The following is an 18,216-nucleotide window of genomic DNA, read 5'->3' as shown; positions in this document are numbered from 1 at the left end:
GAGGCTCAAGCATATTTCAGGGTTTTGCAGCTTGGCAGCTCCTCTCCTGGCGTAGATTTCTGAATCTTTTTGAAGACTAGTCACGACAGCGGTGCGCCAGCTTTTTTTCATCCCTGCGGATGCCCGACACGCTCGAAGTTTTCAGTCCGAGTTTTCCTCGAGGTACTTGTATCCGCTGTTTTATTAATGCCCTTGTTTCTCATCCATCAACATCTTCCACAATGCCTGAACCTTCACATTTTCAGTGTGGAACGTCAATGTCCGCAATAAACAGAGTATCAGTAGAGTAGGTTGTGTAGATTAGACTATATGCATTACGCAGCTCCAAGGGCAATTATAATCGTGTGAGGGAATCAAAATTTCTTTTGGCTTACGGAGTGGAACACCATAGCATGCTCCTCTGTCCTGCATCGCAAATGTAGGGGTTGGATATTGGTTCCACGACATCGAAGACAACGGTATATCACTAAAACTTAGTGTGCATTGAGACCTGTTAGAAATATATTATCTGATTATGATTCTGAGAGATACTCATAATCTGAATAACGAGATTATAATTCTGAAAGATACTCGGAATCAGACAATATATTTCTAACAAGACCATCATATCAGGCCTACCGCCAATCCCGTTACACAATGCCTTCACACCTACGTAAGTAAACAAAGCCAGAAATCGTGAATCCAATAGAGAGCAAAAGAAAAACCCTTCCAAAGTCAAACGCTGTTACGAGGCTCGTCCGACCAAACTATTCACGAACTGAGGGAATATAAGCATGTGAAAACAGAGGTGGCCTTGGCAGGCACTAATTGCCAAAAAAACACTGCACAGTTCCGACGTGAGTAATGCGGCCAATGCTTAAACGATCCTGAGAATGTCATTCCTGTTGATAATATAAACTGGAACTCTGAATGATTCGCGTCAAGCACCTGTTGCTCCCACTAGGATACCTATAATTCTTGTGAGTAGTGCCGTTCAATTTTTGGGATTTGAAGAGAGTTTGAGGCTGATTCTTGGCTCAGGTCTAACTCTTTCCTCCCTACTCCACAGATGAAGATGATGTTCATTATGGACTTCGATGATGCACACAAGGCTGTCCATTGCCTCCAATGCTAGTTACCCCTTGATTAGCTGGTGATCAATTTAAATGAAAAACAAATTGCTTGCACTGTCCAGGACATGGACACTTCCCATATCAATGCCTGCTCTTACAAATTGGAATGGATTCAACAAAGAGAAAACTTGAGTGAAATGCCATCGCCCGATCGACAAATGACTGAACAATCCCAATTAGCTTGTTGACTCGAGGACTTGCAACTTAATCCATATGAGTGTAGAACCTCTCTCAATTCCACAATATAGCTGTCTACCCAATGAATCAACATAAATTATCAAACCGTTATGCTGAGTGTAAAACCTCAATCATCTGCACCCAAATGAAAAGGCATTTTCTTCCATTATTTCCAAAGTAAATCCCAACCTTCGTTAGGAAAATTTGCACGAAATTTCGGTCACGCACATTTTGCTCGTTTCATCCAGTAGCTTAGAAGTCTCATCGTTCATGGGAACACCATCTTTCTTCATCCGCTCAGCAATAACAAGTGGCATCACACCGGCTTTGGCATAAGTTTGTAGCAGTGAATTGTAGACCTCAGTACTAACATGGCCAGCATTTCGAAGAATGACTAGCAGTGCCTCTGCTCCTTCAACATTTCCATGCTCCTGTAGGTTCTCAAATAATTGTGCAATCAACTTTTTGTCGTACTGCCATTTTTCAACAGTACCAATAGCTTTATTCAGATAATGAAGAGCTTTATCCATCTGCTTCTCCTTCAGATAACCCCATGTCAGAAGCTCCCAAGTAGTGTAACAAGGAGCAACCCCCTTTTCTGAAACCCGTTCATAGAATTTCTCTGCCATTTCCATCTGGCCATTGTTCACGTGAGCGGCAAGAAGTATGTTTGCAACCCTAGGATCGCCGGTTTTAGAAACTAACTCCCATTCAGTATAGAGCTTCTCCGCTTCTTTGAGGTCCCCAAGTTTTACAACTGACGAAATCATGCAAGTGTATTCAGCATCATTCATTTTCGGGAATAATGATTTCATCTTTTTCCATATCCGATGAACCCCATCTTTGTCTCCCATATTCGTGTATAAACTCAGGAGGGATGAGTACGCAACCCGAGTTTTACGTGAAGTCCTTTTCTCCATCTCTTTTATAGCGGATAATGCTTTTTCCAGAGAGGCATTTTTAATGTATAGATTGGTCAGAATACTGTAGCTAAACCAGTCAGGAGGTATTTTTGCCTTCTTTAGCTCGAGGAAAACCCTTTCAGCTGTTGCAACATCATTTTGCTCCTTGCAGGCTGTTAACCACAGATTATAAGTGATTATGTCTGGAGAAGTGCTCCTTTTCAACTTTTCAATCACGTCAGGAACCTTCTCCAGTTGTGCACTGGACACATACATAGATAGCATGTGGTTAAAGGGAAGAGGGCTCTTCAAGAAACCGCAATCGGACATTTTCTCAATTAAAGCCTCAGCTTTGCTGGACAGCTGCTTCTTGGCATAGTTGTGGAGGAGAGCATTGCAGGTATGCCCCCCTCTCATCTGAGATGGAAGATCTTCGAAGAACTTCTCTGCACTGTTAAGCCCACGAACTTTAGCAATCAAGTCCAGGTGAACAGCATAGTCACCGGCTAACAACTTGATATCTTGCTGTAACCTCATCCACTCACATATCTGGAAAGGAAAGTATGTAACAGAACATTACGCATTCATGTTATAATCATTAATACTATCACAAGTTTGAGGCTAGACTAGTTCTTAAAATGAAGCCATGCCAGAACCGATACATGTTGGCCTTCTATAAGCAACTTGTTGAGTCTAAGGACAACGAGCTCCCGCTATCTTAGGTACGTAGATTGTGTAGGTTCCCTAGAAGTTTGTTCAATGGAGCAAAAAAAAGCCTTACAGATTTGCCAATTAAAGTTTTTCCTACATTAACATCTTCAAGCAACTTTCGCTAAAAACCTCAATGACTCGATAGAGATTTATCTGCACACATGACAAGGATCTTCTAAAAGAATTTTCATATTTAGTACCTTAGAAAGCACTACAATTGTTTGACTGCGCAACTGACCATAAGTAGCACTTGCCATCCCATTTTGCCAAATGGCTAAGTATTTATTTATAATAATCAACACTTTTTTGAACTTGTCCACATAGATACTAAAAGAAGACCATACCCTCTCTTTACTCTCTCCTATAACTTATTAATCAAGATCTAAAAGTTTTAAGTGCTTGCTCCAGCTAATTGGATATGAGATGTGATAAGGTAACTCATCTTATCTTGTAGTCAGGTCAACTAAGTAAATCCACTAGGGGACAATAGACCAATCCTGAATTAAAAAAAATAGAAAAGGAGAAGGGGATAACAGGATATGGGGATATCAAGAAGATACGCATTTTGGTTTAAAGGGGATAACAAGGCTACCCAGTCATTTGTGTAATGTCACCAGCACCAGCACCAACATCAGCACAATCACAACCGTTTCCTACCACCATTGCTCAGCAACCATCCATCCATTACCACGACAAGAACAAAGCACTGCCACAAACATGGTAACATCTGCACATCTCCCTACCACTACACACACATCCATTCCCCCGTTTCTCATCCACCAACACTATTCTCGATCATGCCCCCGAGAGATAGATAGAGTGCGCGTGTTATACATTAACCAGCATTACCATTCTATAATACTGCCCGCGGTAATACTTATCAGCACATTTGCAATTAGCGACCAAGATGCTTAATCACCAATCAAATTTTAGCGAAATCAAATAAAACCAAGATCAAGATGCATTCATCGTATGCCAGATTTTCAAAAAATTAGACAAGTTGCCTCAAATTCCCCGTCTTTTAGTTTTCATTGTCAACTCTTACCCATTCAACATCATGTACCCATCGCCAAAGGAAAGAAAAAACAGTACCCATCTAATTTGTCTCACTGTTTCACGAATTACCACCATGTCGAGAAACGTACTCAATATCAGTCACTTGCTCAGCTCCAACCTACTTATGATTTCGAACTACAGAGCTCTTGCAATGGCGTCCATTTTTCCGAGGAATCGACTCTTCTCTTATAAAAAGTATTTGAGCTTTGTCAATAAGTTCAAAACAGAGGGAGAGAGAGGAGAACCTCGAGGGCGTGCTTGTAGCGCGTGAGCTTGCGGAGCTCTCTGACGATGCGATTGAGCTCGTACTTGCGCACCGCGCCGCCTTCCTCTTTCCACTTGCGGATCGTCACCACCGCACTGCGCTTCGCGTACACCAGGCTCAGCAGCCTCTTCCCCAGCGTGTCCCCGCCCTTCCGCTTCGGCGCCGCTCCCGAGGTCGAGGCCGCCGACGGGCTCTCCGCCACGGCCTCCGCCGAGAAGCGGCGGTGGCGGGCGGCGCTAGAAAGCGTTGCGCGGAGGGAGCGAAGCAGCATGGCGTACCGCTTCTGCGTGCCCTCAATTGCTTAAGCAACTTATATATATTGGTTTGGACCCCATTTCAAAAGCCCAAAACGTTCTTCGTTCGCTAATGTTTTTAAGCAGAAAAGCACCAACAAGTTCTTTTTTTTTTTTAGGGATAAGTGTACTACAAGTCCTAAAACTTATCACAAAAGTATATTTGAGTCCTAAAACTTACAAAAAGTGTAATTGAGTCCTAAAACTTGTCAAATTGATTCAATCGAGTCCTAAACTTAACATCGTTAAATTTACTAACGGAAAACGCTGACGTGGCGCTGATGTGTCATATTTTAATACTTTTATTGAGACACGTGGCGTCCAACAAACGCCACATCAGAAAAAGTTGAAAAAAATGTAAATTAAATTAGAAAAAGCTATAAAAAAACAAAAAAAAGGAAAAAAAAACCCTAAACCAGCAGCTGCGGCGATGGCCAAGCCCTCGCCGGTGGCCGCCGCCACAGCCGCTGGGAAGGACCGGCGGAGGTCGCCTGGGCCTTCCCGAAGCCCGGCGACCCTCGCCGGCCCAGGCGAGTCCGGCGAGGGCTGCGGCCCCGTCTGGGGGGAGGGCGCGACCACTCGCCCGGATCTAAGCAAGGGTCGCCGGCGAGGCCTCGCCCGGGGTGGGCGACCCCGAGGCGAGCCCCGCCGGCCCTCGCCGGCGCCCGGTGACCCTCGCTCAGATCTAAGGCGAGGGTCGCGCCCTCCCCCAAATCGGGGGCTTCATGCCGTCGTCGGGGACCGGTGGGGCCGATGAGGGTCGCCGGGCTTCGGGAAGGCCCAGGCAACCTCCGCCGACCCTTCCCGGCAGCTGTGGCGGCGGCCACCGGCGAGGGCTTGGCCACCATTGCAGCTGCCGGTTGGGGTTTCCTTTTTTTTTTTATATAGCTTTTTTTCTATTTTTATTTTTATTTTTGCTGACGTGGCGCTTATTGGATGCCACATCATTGCCACGTGTCCCAATAAAAGTAATAAAATATGACACGTCAACGCCACGTCAGCGTTTTCCGTTAGTAAATTTAACGCTGTTAAGTTTAGGACTCGATTGAATCAATTTGACAAGTTTTTGGACTCAATTGCACTTTTTGTAAGTTTTAGGACTCAAATGCACTTTTGTGACAAGTTTTAGGACTTGTAGTGCACTTATCCCTTTTTTTTAATATCATCTCTTTTTGTGGACATATGCATAAATTGTCCAAAAAATCCTTAACATATTGTACAACAGGCACAATTGAAAGGTTTGGAACTGAATTGATAAATTGTCAAGAGGTTTAGAACTAAATTGGCATGATTGAAAAATTTATGACTGAATTTGTGCCATACAATATGTTTAGAACTTTTTGAACAATTTTCCAGCTTAAATTGCGGGATTTCATTTTGAAACGTCCAAAAATCTCACAATATATTTTTTTACAATCTTGGGCAAACCATTTGTCAAATGCTTTTGAGCCTAAGAGACTTTGGTCAAAAGTCAAAGCAATTTAGCAAATTTTTGTATAGAGTTTTAGAAAAATGCATTATATTTCCAAAATCCTCTAAAGTCCCTTAGCCCAAGGCAGATTCATAACAGCTTTGGGCTTTAGCATTTTTCGGAATGCTAATGTATTTTTTTCTTCTAACTTTGCCTCTCTATAGAAACTCTGAAAATGCCCTCATCAGGAGACGTCATCGATGAGGCCAAATCTAACTGCTGGCAAGGCTAGATCTAGTGGCCGGCAATCTCAGGCAAGGCATGCCAGCGCTAGATCTAGCTCACCGGCCACCTAAGCCCTGCCGACGAAAGGTTGTGGTTTTTTCTTTTTAAAAAAAAAAGAATAACAAAAGTCATAGTTTCTTCCGACCAACATTTAAACCAAAATTGCTTCGCAATACACTTTTAAATTACACTTTACAAAACACTATTTGCATTTAGAAAAATTCCTTCCAACTAAAGTCTTTTGCATTACTCCAAAAACTTTTCCCAAAAATGTTACCGAACGCAGCCTACGAGTCTTCAAGGCGATGGCACGTAAGGAAAATGTCATAGAGGACAAAATAAAGAAAAGGGAACGCCAAAGATTGAAGCCTCTTCTGTTGCGAATTCTCCTCCTCAAATGAACGATTTAGGCTTATTTATAGAGGAAAAGTATCAGAAAAGTCATAAACATTTTGCATTGATGCCAATTTAGTCCTAAACCTTTTTTTGGTGTCAATTCAGTCCTAAACATCTTACGTTGAACTGGGCGAGGCTCGCCCTCACCGAATCTGGCGAGGCTCGAGCCTCGCTAGCCATCGGGTGAGGTCCGACCTCACTAGATCTGGCGACTAGCTGGAGGAAGAAGAAAGGGGAAGAAAAAGAAAAGAAAAGAAAATAATAAAAAAATCGAAAAGTATTAAAATATTATTAAAAATTATCTACGTCATCGTCGGCTGGTGTCCACGTCAGCAATATCTAGCCAAAATTAGCCGGAATGACTAAATTGGTATAAAAACAAAATATTTGGGACTGAATTGACACCAAAAAAAGGTTTAGCACCAATACAAAATGTTTATGACTTTTCTAACACTTTTCCCTTATTTACGGTGAGAGGTAAGAAATTGCTATTGAACAGTGTAATGTGACATGGCGATCCATGTTTTGAAATCGACAGAATGTTTCCTGCCACATGTAAAGAGTATACTAGTATACTAGTTAGGGGTAAGTGGCCTGTGTCACAAGAACATGGATCGACACCAAGCCCCTTAGAAAATGTTAGGCATGAACTAGGTCGGTCAAGTTTTCCCCAACGAGCCACGGTCTGAACTTACCACTCTCAAATGGAGGGATAATTAAGGATTCTACCACTAATCCATAATTAACAACGCAGAGGTACGTGGGCCGTAGTCAAATTCTAAATTACTAATCAAGATGATATGATCCTCGTACATTCGATCGATATACAAGAAAAGATCGATTTATTCAAAATAATATGAAATGTAATGTCCTGTTCCAGGTGTTTGAGTTGCTTGGAACAATTAAGGCACGAAGGCTCTTTGTTGAATGATAACCTAAATGCTCTGTTCAGGGTAAGTGACGGGACTTTGCTTCTTTTATGATATATTAAGGGAAAATGACACAAATAGTCCCTGAACTTTGATCCAATGTGCAATTTGATCCATGAACTTTTAATTTGTTCAATGTGGTCCCTGAACTTTTAATATGTGTTCAATTTAGTCCTTGAACTATTTGAAAATGTTCAATATAGTCATTCCATTAATTCAAGTACATGGACTATATTGAACATTTTCATATAGTTCAGGGACTAAATTGAACACAAATTAAAAGTTCAGAGACCACATTGAACAAATTAAAAGTTCAGGGATCAAATTGAATATTATGTTAAAGTTCAGGGACTACATTGAACAAATTAAAAGTTCAGGGACCAAATTGCACATTAAGTCAAAGTTCAGGGACTATTTGTGTCATTATCCCATATATTAATTATCATATACTCCTCCAAATCTTTAAGTTGCCCTACCGTAACTTTTATATTTCGTTTGTTACTCCCATTTATATTTCGGCCACAAGGTTTGATGGATGACAAAATAAAAATCAAATTTAAGAGCTCTTATATCGGAGAAATTGTCCAAAAAGCCATAAACATATTGCACTTTTGCCAGTTCAGTTCTAAACATTTCAATTTTATAAACCTTTTTACTTATTGCTAAGTCCATCCGGCTAATTTTGACTGGAAATCGTTGACATAGACGCCAGGCGACCTACGTGGCATCAATGTAGACAATTTTAAATAATATTTCATATTTTTTGAATTTTTTATTTTTCTTTTCTATTCTTTTTCTTTTTTTCCTTTTTCTTTTTTTATTTTTATTTTTCCTCCCCTTCTTCCTCCTCCAGCCAGTCGCAGAGCCTCGGCAATCGGCCAGAGGTGAGGGCTAGCGAGATCGACCTCGCTAGCTTCGGGTGAGCCTCGCCCCTGCCGGCCACCGGCAAGGGCGAGCCTCACACCCTTATCAGTGGCCGGCAGGGGTGAGGCTTGGCGACCGGCTGGAGGAGGAAGAAGAGGAGGAAAAAAAATTTATTAAAAATTGTCCAGTCGATGCCACGTAGGTCAGCCGGTGTCCACATCAATAATTTCCGACCAAAATTGATCGGATGGACTCAATTGGCAAGAAATGAAAAAGTTTAGGACTCAATTGACAAGAAATGAAAAAGTTTAGGACTCGATTGACAAAATTAAAATGTTTAGGACTGAATTGGCAAAAATACAATAGGTTTATAACTTTTTGGACAATTTTTTCCTCTAATATCTTAGTAAGTAGTGCAAAGGAACCGGGAACCGCCTGGACCGCCTAGAACCAGATCAAAATCGGCGGTTCCCGTGGGAACCGGTCTGATTCCCGATTTCAATCTACTAGAAATGGTGAATACCAATCCAGTTCCCGATTCTAAGCGTAGAACCGCTTACCCATCCACCCGGACTAGACTGGTAATATATATATAATTTAAAAAAAAAATTCCAACCAAAAAGAAAAAAGAAAACATTTTAAGAAAAATGAAAATCCTAAAATCTCATCTAAAGTTTAACGCCCATCAACTAAGTACTCATCTCGTCTCTCTCTCACTTTGTTTGAGTTATCTCTCTATCTCTCATTCATGGTCTCGATTCTTAACCTCATCGCCCATTGACTCACGGCCTCGACTCTCAACTCCTATTAACTCACGGCTAAGCCTCCGGCCGTTCATTGCCTCCCTTTCTCGCTCTTGGTCACCTCTATTTGCATGAAGCTTGATAGGACCGATTCCATGGACTCACCTCTGAATCGGACCGAATCGGCAGTTTGGTTCTCGGGTGGATCCATGGAACCAACGGGCGGTTTCGGTTCCAATTTTTCGGAACCGACCCTTAATGAGCGGTTTCCGATTCCATGTTGGGAACCGCCCACCCGGACCATACTCACCCCTATTAGTAAGGGTCGACCACCATTGGATCAAGTCACTGGTTATCACGGTTCGGACACGATTTTATTCTCCTTAACTCAAATAAAACGAATTTCGCCTAAAGATAGGTATGGAAATCGAGAAGATATGTATAGGAAAGATTTAAGATCTCTCGTATTCTCATGTTAGTAAAGTGTGGACACTTTCGAAGTGTTTTAGCACATTTGTTCATGCTTTATACCATGTGCTTGAGCTCCTACATTATCTCTTTTTCTTCTTTTTGGGCAACTATCTCAATTTTTTCATATATGCCATCTTACAAGAGCGTGTACAATCCATACAGCTGTTGATTCCTGAACCGGTTGCTTTGCAATCACATTATTTGGAATTTAGTAACAATTGGTCCACGTACACCGTAGTAGTATCTAGGGCTTTGGATCTTCGAAGCCTAAGAAAAATCCAAGTATACATAGCTCCCTAAGCTATATGGTACACATCCATGCATGCACATGTCATAGTCTAGGTGAACCCACAAATTTCCTAGGATGAATGGAGTCTATCATGAACTAACTCTTTAAATTATTTTCCTAGGTGAACCCACTCTTTAGGATGAATAAAGTGGATTATTGAGCTACTCTTTGACTATTGTTTCCTCTTTGTGATTTGAGGTGATGTAACCCTGCAGGATTAGGTGAACCCACAATTTTCTAGGATGAGTAAAGTGTGTTTATTGACCGACTTGATTGGATAATTATTATTATTTTCGATGCATAGGATTCGAGATGATGTAACCTACTGAAATTTTATCCCGCATCGCTTGACACGAGAGGTATAGTCCCCATCCATATATCAGTGTAAGCTTTTTTGGGTCCATCTTTCGCGTTAAGTGAGTCCGAGTTCAAGAAACAGGCGATGGCCCGACAATTATTAAATGGAGCAAAGCAAAAAACAAAAAATCAAAGGCCAGATGCGTTGAAGTGGACACACGTTAAATTGGGGGTGCATGCCTGAACTTTCCTCTGCATTTATTCCATATGCCAAAGGTGATCCTAACAAGGAAAGGGACTCTTCGATGTTCATTATTTTGATCTAAGTTGCTAGCCAATATTCTGGTCCCCCACCAATTTTTATTTCTTTTGCGGACCCACAATTTAGAATATCTAAATAATTATCTTTTCTTTTTTTCCTTTTTTCCTTTTTTGCATTTGTTTCTCATTTTAAGTTATTTTTTTCCTCTGTCCCAGATGTGATCAGAAGAGTGAACTAGAAGAGCGAGTCTTGTCTGGCTAATGCTTGGTAATCAAGCTTCCTATGTTGCCGTGCAAGAGAAGGCAAATTACGGGGTGATGATGATATCAGTCAACATTCCACGCGAATTTCGGACATCCTTTTTTTTATTTTGAAGGAATGTCGGACCATCTTAGAGTAAAGCTAAAATCAATTACTAAACTAAATGAATCATTTTTTACAAAAAAAAAAATGAGATAAGTGTACTGAAAGTCCTAAAACTTGTTACAGAAGTGTAATTGAGTCATAAAACTTTCAAAAAGTGCAATCGAATCCTAAAATTTGTTAAGTTTGTGCAATCAAGCCATTCCATTAACTCCGTCCAACTTGACAAACGAAAAATACTAACAAGTTTTATGACTTGATTGCACTTTTTAAAAATTTTAGAACTCAGCTGCACTTTTGTGATAAGTTTTAGGACTCAATTGTATTTTCATGATAAGTTTTAAGACTTCTAGTGCACTTATCTAACAAAAAAACAATCAAAAAGATTCATTTTGGCTCAAGGACAGTTTTGGTTCTCTAAATTACACCGTTTACACGATTGCATCCTTTAAGTTATGTAATCAAGTCCTATAACTATCTCAATTCGTGCAAACGCAATCTTATGTCTATCGCCTTTACTAACCTAGTCAAATTGTTGACATGGGATTGTTGATGGAGCACGGAATGAATAAGTGGTGCCAATATGGTAACAAAAATAAAGCGTCACATCAATAAACACTATCAAAAAAATAAAAAAAATTTAAAAGAAAAATAGAAGAGAGAGAGAGAGGACAGCCGTCCAACCATCTTTGAGGGGCCGGTACGGCGGCTCTCATTAGGCATAGGTGGGGGTTGCAGCGACCTCAGCCGTGCATAGACGGAGGTCGACGAAACCCGAACAAGAAAGAGATACCCCCCTCATTTACCAACTCTAATCAAAGTGGGAACACTCTAAGCTCCTCCAAGGATCTGCCACGATTAGAAAGGACTGGGGTTAGCTTTCTAAAGTGTTAAGCCAACTACATTGCGTGCAAATAGGTTAATCCCGGCATTTATGCCCTTGATTACACTTTAGGTTTTAGATCAAAGGCAATTCAGCAGGAAGAATTGGGGATAGCTGGACGAAAGAGACGTCACACTTAAAGTGCATAAATGAGCCACAACCCACACCACCAGCAAAGAAGTTCAATTGCCATTTTACCTGAATAAATAGCAAGCCAGCTTTCATCACGGCAAGCCCATGCAGGCACCTCGCACGTGTATGGGGCATACCGGGGGTGGATTCTGGAGCGATACTCTTTCGTAGATCCGGCACACGCGAGCCCGGTGAATTTCGACCGTTGTTCGTGAGTAGTCCGACGGTCGAGATTCATCGGGCTCGTGTGCATCCGGGGGCATGTAAAGAGCGATTCGTGCGATATTTTTAGGAGTTGGTGGAGTTGGTGCAGCGATTGAACGCTCGTTTCTGGTGTGTAGATGAACCGGTGGGTCCATTCGGATGGCGAGTGTTGTCCGCTCGGATCATATTCACAGGCATGCCCTCTGCGGCTTGGGCAGCACTTGCTTGCTCTTTGGTGGTTTGGCCGTTCATGGGAACGTTTTCATTTTTGAGAAAGATCGAATGCTAGGGTTTGGATAAGAAAATTAGAATCCAAACCACTGGAAATTCCAATCCAAAAAGCTCGGCTAACAAGTTGATATGTATATTGGTGGATTAGTAGTAGCACATGCCACGTGAAATCTGACTAACAGTAACAGGAATGGACACAGACACAGAAAGGCCAAATCCTGACTTTGATATGATCATATTTGAAAGTCCAACCCAAAAGCTTAAGCCAATAAGTAGAGGGAGACCGCGTGTATATAAAGAGCATATAAACTCCATTGTTAAGCGATTCGGGATATTTTTAACACAAAATTTAGATTTAGTTTGCAAATTATGTGGTTAAGAAGTATCAAATGCTTGAAAATGAGCAATTTGTTAAAAGAAAACAAACAAACCATTTGTTACTTATGGTGCTTCCACAATTTTTCTATGCCATTTAATGCATCAGATGAGAAAGCACCTAATGGTTATTAAGAAAAGTATGTCATTTTCAATGTATTGTTTATCTCGTGTTATGTATAATATTGAGACCAAAAGCATTTTTTGATGAAATGTTAGTGTTATATCTTGAAGTATTACTGTCCTATGGCCTCGTTTAACAAGCTTCTAACATACGGCCGAAAGATAGAATAATTATACGATGAAAGCACTTGTATTCATTGTTTTCTGGTTCTACTTTCATTTAAGATTGCAAAATTGATAAAGCATGACATATTTAAGGAGGGAAATTTAATGAAAAAGAGGAAAAGACATTCCCACTCGAGTTTGGTTTCCGCCCGAAGTAAAACTTAATTAAAGCATTATATATAAATAATTTGATAAGAATTCTATATCGAGAGTGGTTCAACCGAAATCTAACTTAATTCCGTGATTGGGCCGAATAAGAACAACTTAAATGGGACCTACAGTCAACTAATCACGAACAGTTTCTGAATTGGCGGTTCTGGATTGACGAATAATCCTTCAAAATAATTATTTTATTTTCGTTTTGGTCCATATGCTTTAGTAACCTCCACGTCCAAATTATCAAAATTTCAAACATTCAAAACGCATATTAAACGATAAAATATGTTCAAATTCGAACATTCATATAGCCTTGCGCGTACAATATTAATATAAAAAAACATCATTCAAATTCAGAAGTTTTAGAAATATGTAATCTCGATTGACATTCTTTGTGTCGTATCTATTTAAATAGCATTAACCCACGTATCCTCTTCATGAAATTTCGAGCATGAAGTTGTCATTTTCTGGATTTGTAAAAAAATTAATAGAAAGTCCAGATTTTTATTTTAGAAAAAAGAGGCAGGTAAAAAACAGAATTATCCGCATGCGTTAGTTTTTTCGTGCGAGCGTCGCTTTCAAATGTTCCAAGATCTTAATAGTTGATTAACTTAATCTCAATTATTAATTGCTGATTGAGAAGTTCGTGAGTTTGGTCATCGACCTTTTTGACTTGAGAATGTTTACAAATTGTCTTGTTACTATGTTAGACATTGTTAGATAGCTTTGGTTTAACAGATTCTGCATGGTATTGCGTGAATTAATTCATATTATTTAATGTTTTTTTTAAGGTCAAACTATAGTGTTTGTTTTCACGTACTGAATAGATTGCGACAAGGAATATTAGGTTTGACCGTCATTAATATGGCATTTCTCCCTTTTCTGTCTTGCGTCGAAGCTGTGTCTTTTTCCGCTTATGGCCAAACTAAGATTAGCTTACGGACAATTAATTTTTCTCGAGAGAGTAAAAATGTGGATTGGAGAATTTATTCGATGTCGAAAATACCCATGACCTAAGTCTCGAACATAGGGAAATTTTTGGAATTCGGAAATTACGGACAATACCCAAAAGTTATTTTAACAATAAAGTCTATAAATAAATGGATATAAGGACATTAAAATTGACTTGGAGCCATTTTTGGTGCTATACGTGAGGAGGAAGTTTCGTCCGAAATAAGAAAAGTACGGAGCATCCAAAATACCTCATTAATTTCTTCAATCGAGTAAGGTACGAGGGAAAAAAACGATTGAATTTATCCGAGTATTTAGATTATTTAAGTATAATGGTGTGCTTATCTTCAAATTTTCAATTTTTTTGCAAAGTCATGCCCAAATTTTAAAGTAGGTCTCTTCATAAAAAGTTCTCCCAACAATATATAAAAGTAGTTCATTAGTATTATCGACGAAAAGAGTACTAGCCATCTTATTAATGTAAAAAAAAGCTTTTTCTTTTTTTGGTGAAATTAACTGATTGCTCGAGTTAGCAAGACGACATTCATTTCCGACTATCGGTTTTGCTCAATTACAGACTATCAGTTCAATTATTGAGAAATCAATTTGTTACGGATGTTCTATTTCTAAATTGGATTGTTCATTTTAATCGAATCTGATAAAGTGCACAAACCTAAAGATAAGACCCGTTTAAGCGGACTCCAAACATCGAATCCCTCGAAAGGTCATTAATTTTTCCACGCAAAATTGGCAATTCCACCAAAAAAAGTTTTAAAAAAAAAGAGAGGAAAAAACCCACGAATTGCCATGAAAAAACGACAAGTGAAGGCAAACAAAAAGAGCTCGACAAAAAACAAAAGGCAATCAAAAAGAGCACTCGCAAGAAGAGTGTGAGCGTCCAGAGACAGGACGGACAGGCATTCGATGACGAGCATGATGCGGGTGAACGAACAGCTGGCCTCCACCAAGTCAACCGTTGACCGACGACGTGTCGCCGCAGCAGGCCCCCGAGCTCACGCTTTCCCCGTGGGCCCTGGCCGCACCCTAAACCCCCCCGCCCAAATATCAGTTCCCCCCCTCCCCCCTTCACTTCACTACCTGCCTCCGCCCTCTCCTTCCTTCCTTCTCCTCCGCCGGGGACCAAACACGAGACCGATCACGTGATCCCAGCTCCCGAGCCTAGCCCCCCACCCGTGCCAACCTGTCACCCGCCCGAGCCTCGCGTACGGGGCTCTCCCCCACGTAGGCTCGGACAGCCGTTTGGTCCCCCGAACTCCATTCCCAATAAAGAAAACCCCAGCAAGTAACACCCCACCGGTAAGAGAAGTAAAACAACTATTTTTAACGAGTTAAAAAAGAAAAAAGAAAAGAAAGGAAAATGCAAAACCTTGCGGTGCAGCCTACGGACCAGGGGAGACCAAGACCAGACCAGACCAGTCCAGGTAGTAGCGTAGTGCGGTAGCGATTTCCCTCCTCTTCGTCTTCTCCAAGAAGCCAACGCAAGTACCGCCCCCTCGAGAGAAAGGAAGAAAGAAGAGAAGATCCATCATCATCACCGTCGCCATCACCGTCACCATCACCAAGCACGAGATCGTCAACCTTGGGGTGCCTCTCTTCCTTCTCTTTCAAGCCACCTCTCTCTGCGCGTGTATAAAAATCTTGTCGATAGCCAGTTGCCTCCATTATAGCTCTCACGCCCTGAACCGCTCGAGGAGCACCCGCCGACTCACGGAAAAGCACTCGTGCCTTCTCCTTCTCCTTCTCCTTCTCCTCCCCTATAAAGCCAGTCCCCAGAGGGCCAGACCCGCCCGGACGAGCAGCCCCCAGACTTGTCGCTTCGTGCCTCCGCCATGGCGAAGCCGAGGGTCGCGGTGCGGTCTCGCTTTCGGAGCGTGCTGTCGTGGGTGATGATGTGTGCAATGTGCTTGATGAGGAGCGACCGCCTCGGCGTTGTCGCGATTCTTGATCCCAACGACTTCTTGGCCCTCCAGTCCATCCGGAAGTCGCTCGACGACATCCCCGGGTCCAGCTTCTTCGGCTCCTGGGACTTCACCGCCGACCCATGCAACTTCGCCGGCGTCCTCTGCGACGCCGACCGGGTGATCGCCCTCAACCTCGGGGACCCCAGGGCCGGCTCCCCGGGCCTGACCGGCCGCATCGACCCGGCCATCGGCCGGCTCTCCTCCCTCGCCGAGCTCACCGTCGTCCCGGGCAGGGTTTTCGGGTCCCTGCCGCAGACTCTGTACCAGCTCAAGAGCCTCCGGTTCCTCGCCGTCAGCCGGAACTTCCTCACCGGCGAGATTCCGGCGAATCTCGGCCTGCTCCGGAGCCTCCGGACGCTCGACCTCAGCTACAACCAGCTCACCGGGCCCGTCCCCCGCCCCCTCGGGACGCTGCCGGAGCTCTCCAACCTCATGCTCTGCCACAACAGGCTGTCCGGCTCGGTCCCCCCGTTCGTCTCCGAGTCGCTGACCCGGCTCGACCTCAAGCACAACGACCTCTCCGGCTCGCTCGGGCCGCTCGCCCTCCCGGCCTCGCTGCAGTACCTCTCCCTATCCTGGAACCTGCTGGGCGGGCCGGTCGACGGGGTCCTGAGCCGGATGGACCGGCTCAACTACCTCGACCTCAGCATGAACCGGTTCTCGGGCCCGATCCCGGGCCGGCTGTTCGCGTTCCCGATCACGAACCTCCAGCTGCAGCGCAACGGGTTCGAAGGGGAGGTCGAGCCGGCGGGCCAGGTGGCGATCCCGACCGTGGATCTCAGCTACAACCGGCTGTCGGGCCAGATATCCCCGATGTTCTCGACGGTGCAGAACCTGTACCTGAACAACAACCGGTTCACGGGGCAGGTGCCCGGCTCGTTCGTGGACCGGCTGCTGGCCGCCAACATCCAGACGCTGTACCTCCAGCACAACTTCCTGACGGGGATCGAGATCAACCCGGCGGCCGACATCCCGCTGAGCTCGTCGTTGTGCCTGCAGTACAACTGCATGGTGCCGCCCGTACAGGCGCCTTGCCCCTTGAAGGCCGGGAAGCAGAAGACGAGGCCTACATCGCAGTGCGCCGAGTGGCGAGGGTAAAATGGGGAATCCCCGGGTAAGCTTCTTCGGTTTTTTTTCTTTTTTTTGGTCTTTTTTTTTTTGTCTTTTGGAAGGAGGGCAAAGTTGGAAGAAAAGATACATATAGGATTTAAGATTTGGGGGAAATTCTAATTAAATTGGTGGGGGGATGGTTTTTGATTCAATTTATTAATTTTTCAGTGATAGGTGTTTGGGTAAATAGAGAATAAAATAATTATAGATGTTTTGAGGGGTTAACATTATTATGCTGCTTGTTAATTACTTGCTAGTAATATGAATATATGTTTCTATGATTAATTAATTAATTTTTTTTTTTTAGCTTTGCTCTGGAATTATGGTTATCCTTTAGTTCTCCACAAAATACTTATTGGGGGGAGGGGTGTTGGAATTTTCTAATTTTTCGATTGCAAAGCAAGTGTTTTTTGGGATTTTTCAGATGGTAAATTTGTTCTCTTTGGGCAATCAATCTAATGGAGGAGATGGGAAGTAAGATTTCCTTTTTGCAATCGGCAAAAGCTCACGACCCTTTTGCCCTTGAAGAGGGACGAGATGGTCGAGTGATTTATCGATCTAGTTTCGCGCTCCTTCAAACAATAAATAACACGGAATTTGATGAGAAATTTCTATACGATTTTACCGATTTTCCGGCGTTTCGAATTTAATGAAATTCAAAAAATTCAAAAGTAGAGGTGATTCAGACAGGCAATTTAGTTTTGGTTCTTTTTTGGGCAAAACGAAATTCAAATATAGAACGGAATATTAAGTGGGTACTCAGAATCCATAATGTTTTAGCACAAGAAAGGTAAAAGGCATATGAATAACTTTTCAAAGATACAGGAGACACTTACTCTTTACAGTAGTAGTAGGCTGGCAAATCGACACCTCTTCGAAACCCTATTCAATCATTCGTAATAGAGGCACGAATGCATTATTATTACTATCTACGGCACTCCCACAGGTGATGGATGGTCGTCGTGCCAATAAGACAAGCGGGTCAATTATGGCCAGATCGGTCCCACCTTCGATTGGCTTTTAACTCATGCAAGCAAAGGCATTGGTTCAGTGCCAAGCGCTCGAAAAGATCATCACC

The 18,216-nt window shown here is 42.6% G+C and overlaps 2 protein-coding genes across 2 annotated transcripts; one reads left to right on the top strand and one right to left on the bottom strand.

Annotated features, from left to right (window-relative positions):
• Positions 1 to 1,118: 1,118 nt before the first annotated feature.
• LOC115673533 (pentatricopeptide repeat-containing protein At4g02820, mitochondrial-like) lies at positions 1,119 to 4,550 on the bottom strand. Its single transcript, XM_030595737.2, has 2 exons — positions 4,204 to 4,550; positions 1,119 to 2,740 (listed from the first exon to the last, which is right to left on the bottom strand). The coding sequence occupies exons 1-2, from the start codon at positions 4,492 to 4,494 to the stop codon at positions 1,484 to 1,486; spliced, it is 1,548 nt and encodes a 515-aa protein (XP_030451597.1). The 5' UTR covers positions 4,495 to 4,550; the 3' UTR covers positions 1,119 to 1,483.
• Positions 4,551 to 15,493: 10,943 nt separating this feature from the next.
• On the top strand, positions 15,494 to 17,427 carry LOC115673454 (LRR receptor-like serine/threonine-protein kinase ERL2). The gene has a single exon (XM_030595630.2). It carries the CDS (start codon positions 15,897 to 15,899, stop codon positions 17,124 to 17,126), a length of 1,230 nt encoding a protein of 409 aa, XP_030451490.1. The 5' UTR covers positions 15,494 to 15,896; the 3' UTR covers positions 17,127 to 17,427.
• The last annotated feature ends 789 nt before the right edge of the window (positions 17,428 to 18,216 follow it).

Source organism: Syzygium oleosum, unplaced genomic scaffold (genome assembly GCF_021117445.2).
Source record: "Syzygium oleosum isolate NSW1041296 unplaced genomic scaffold, Sole_v2.1 Sole_v2.09, whole genome shotgun sequence".
Lineage (NCBI taxonomy): Eukaryota > Viridiplantae > Streptophyta > Magnoliopsida > Myrtales > Myrtaceae > Syzygium > Syzygium oleosum.
The sequence above is the reverse complement of the archived record's forward strand: the minus strand, read 5'-3'. Positions and strand labels throughout refer to the sequence as shown.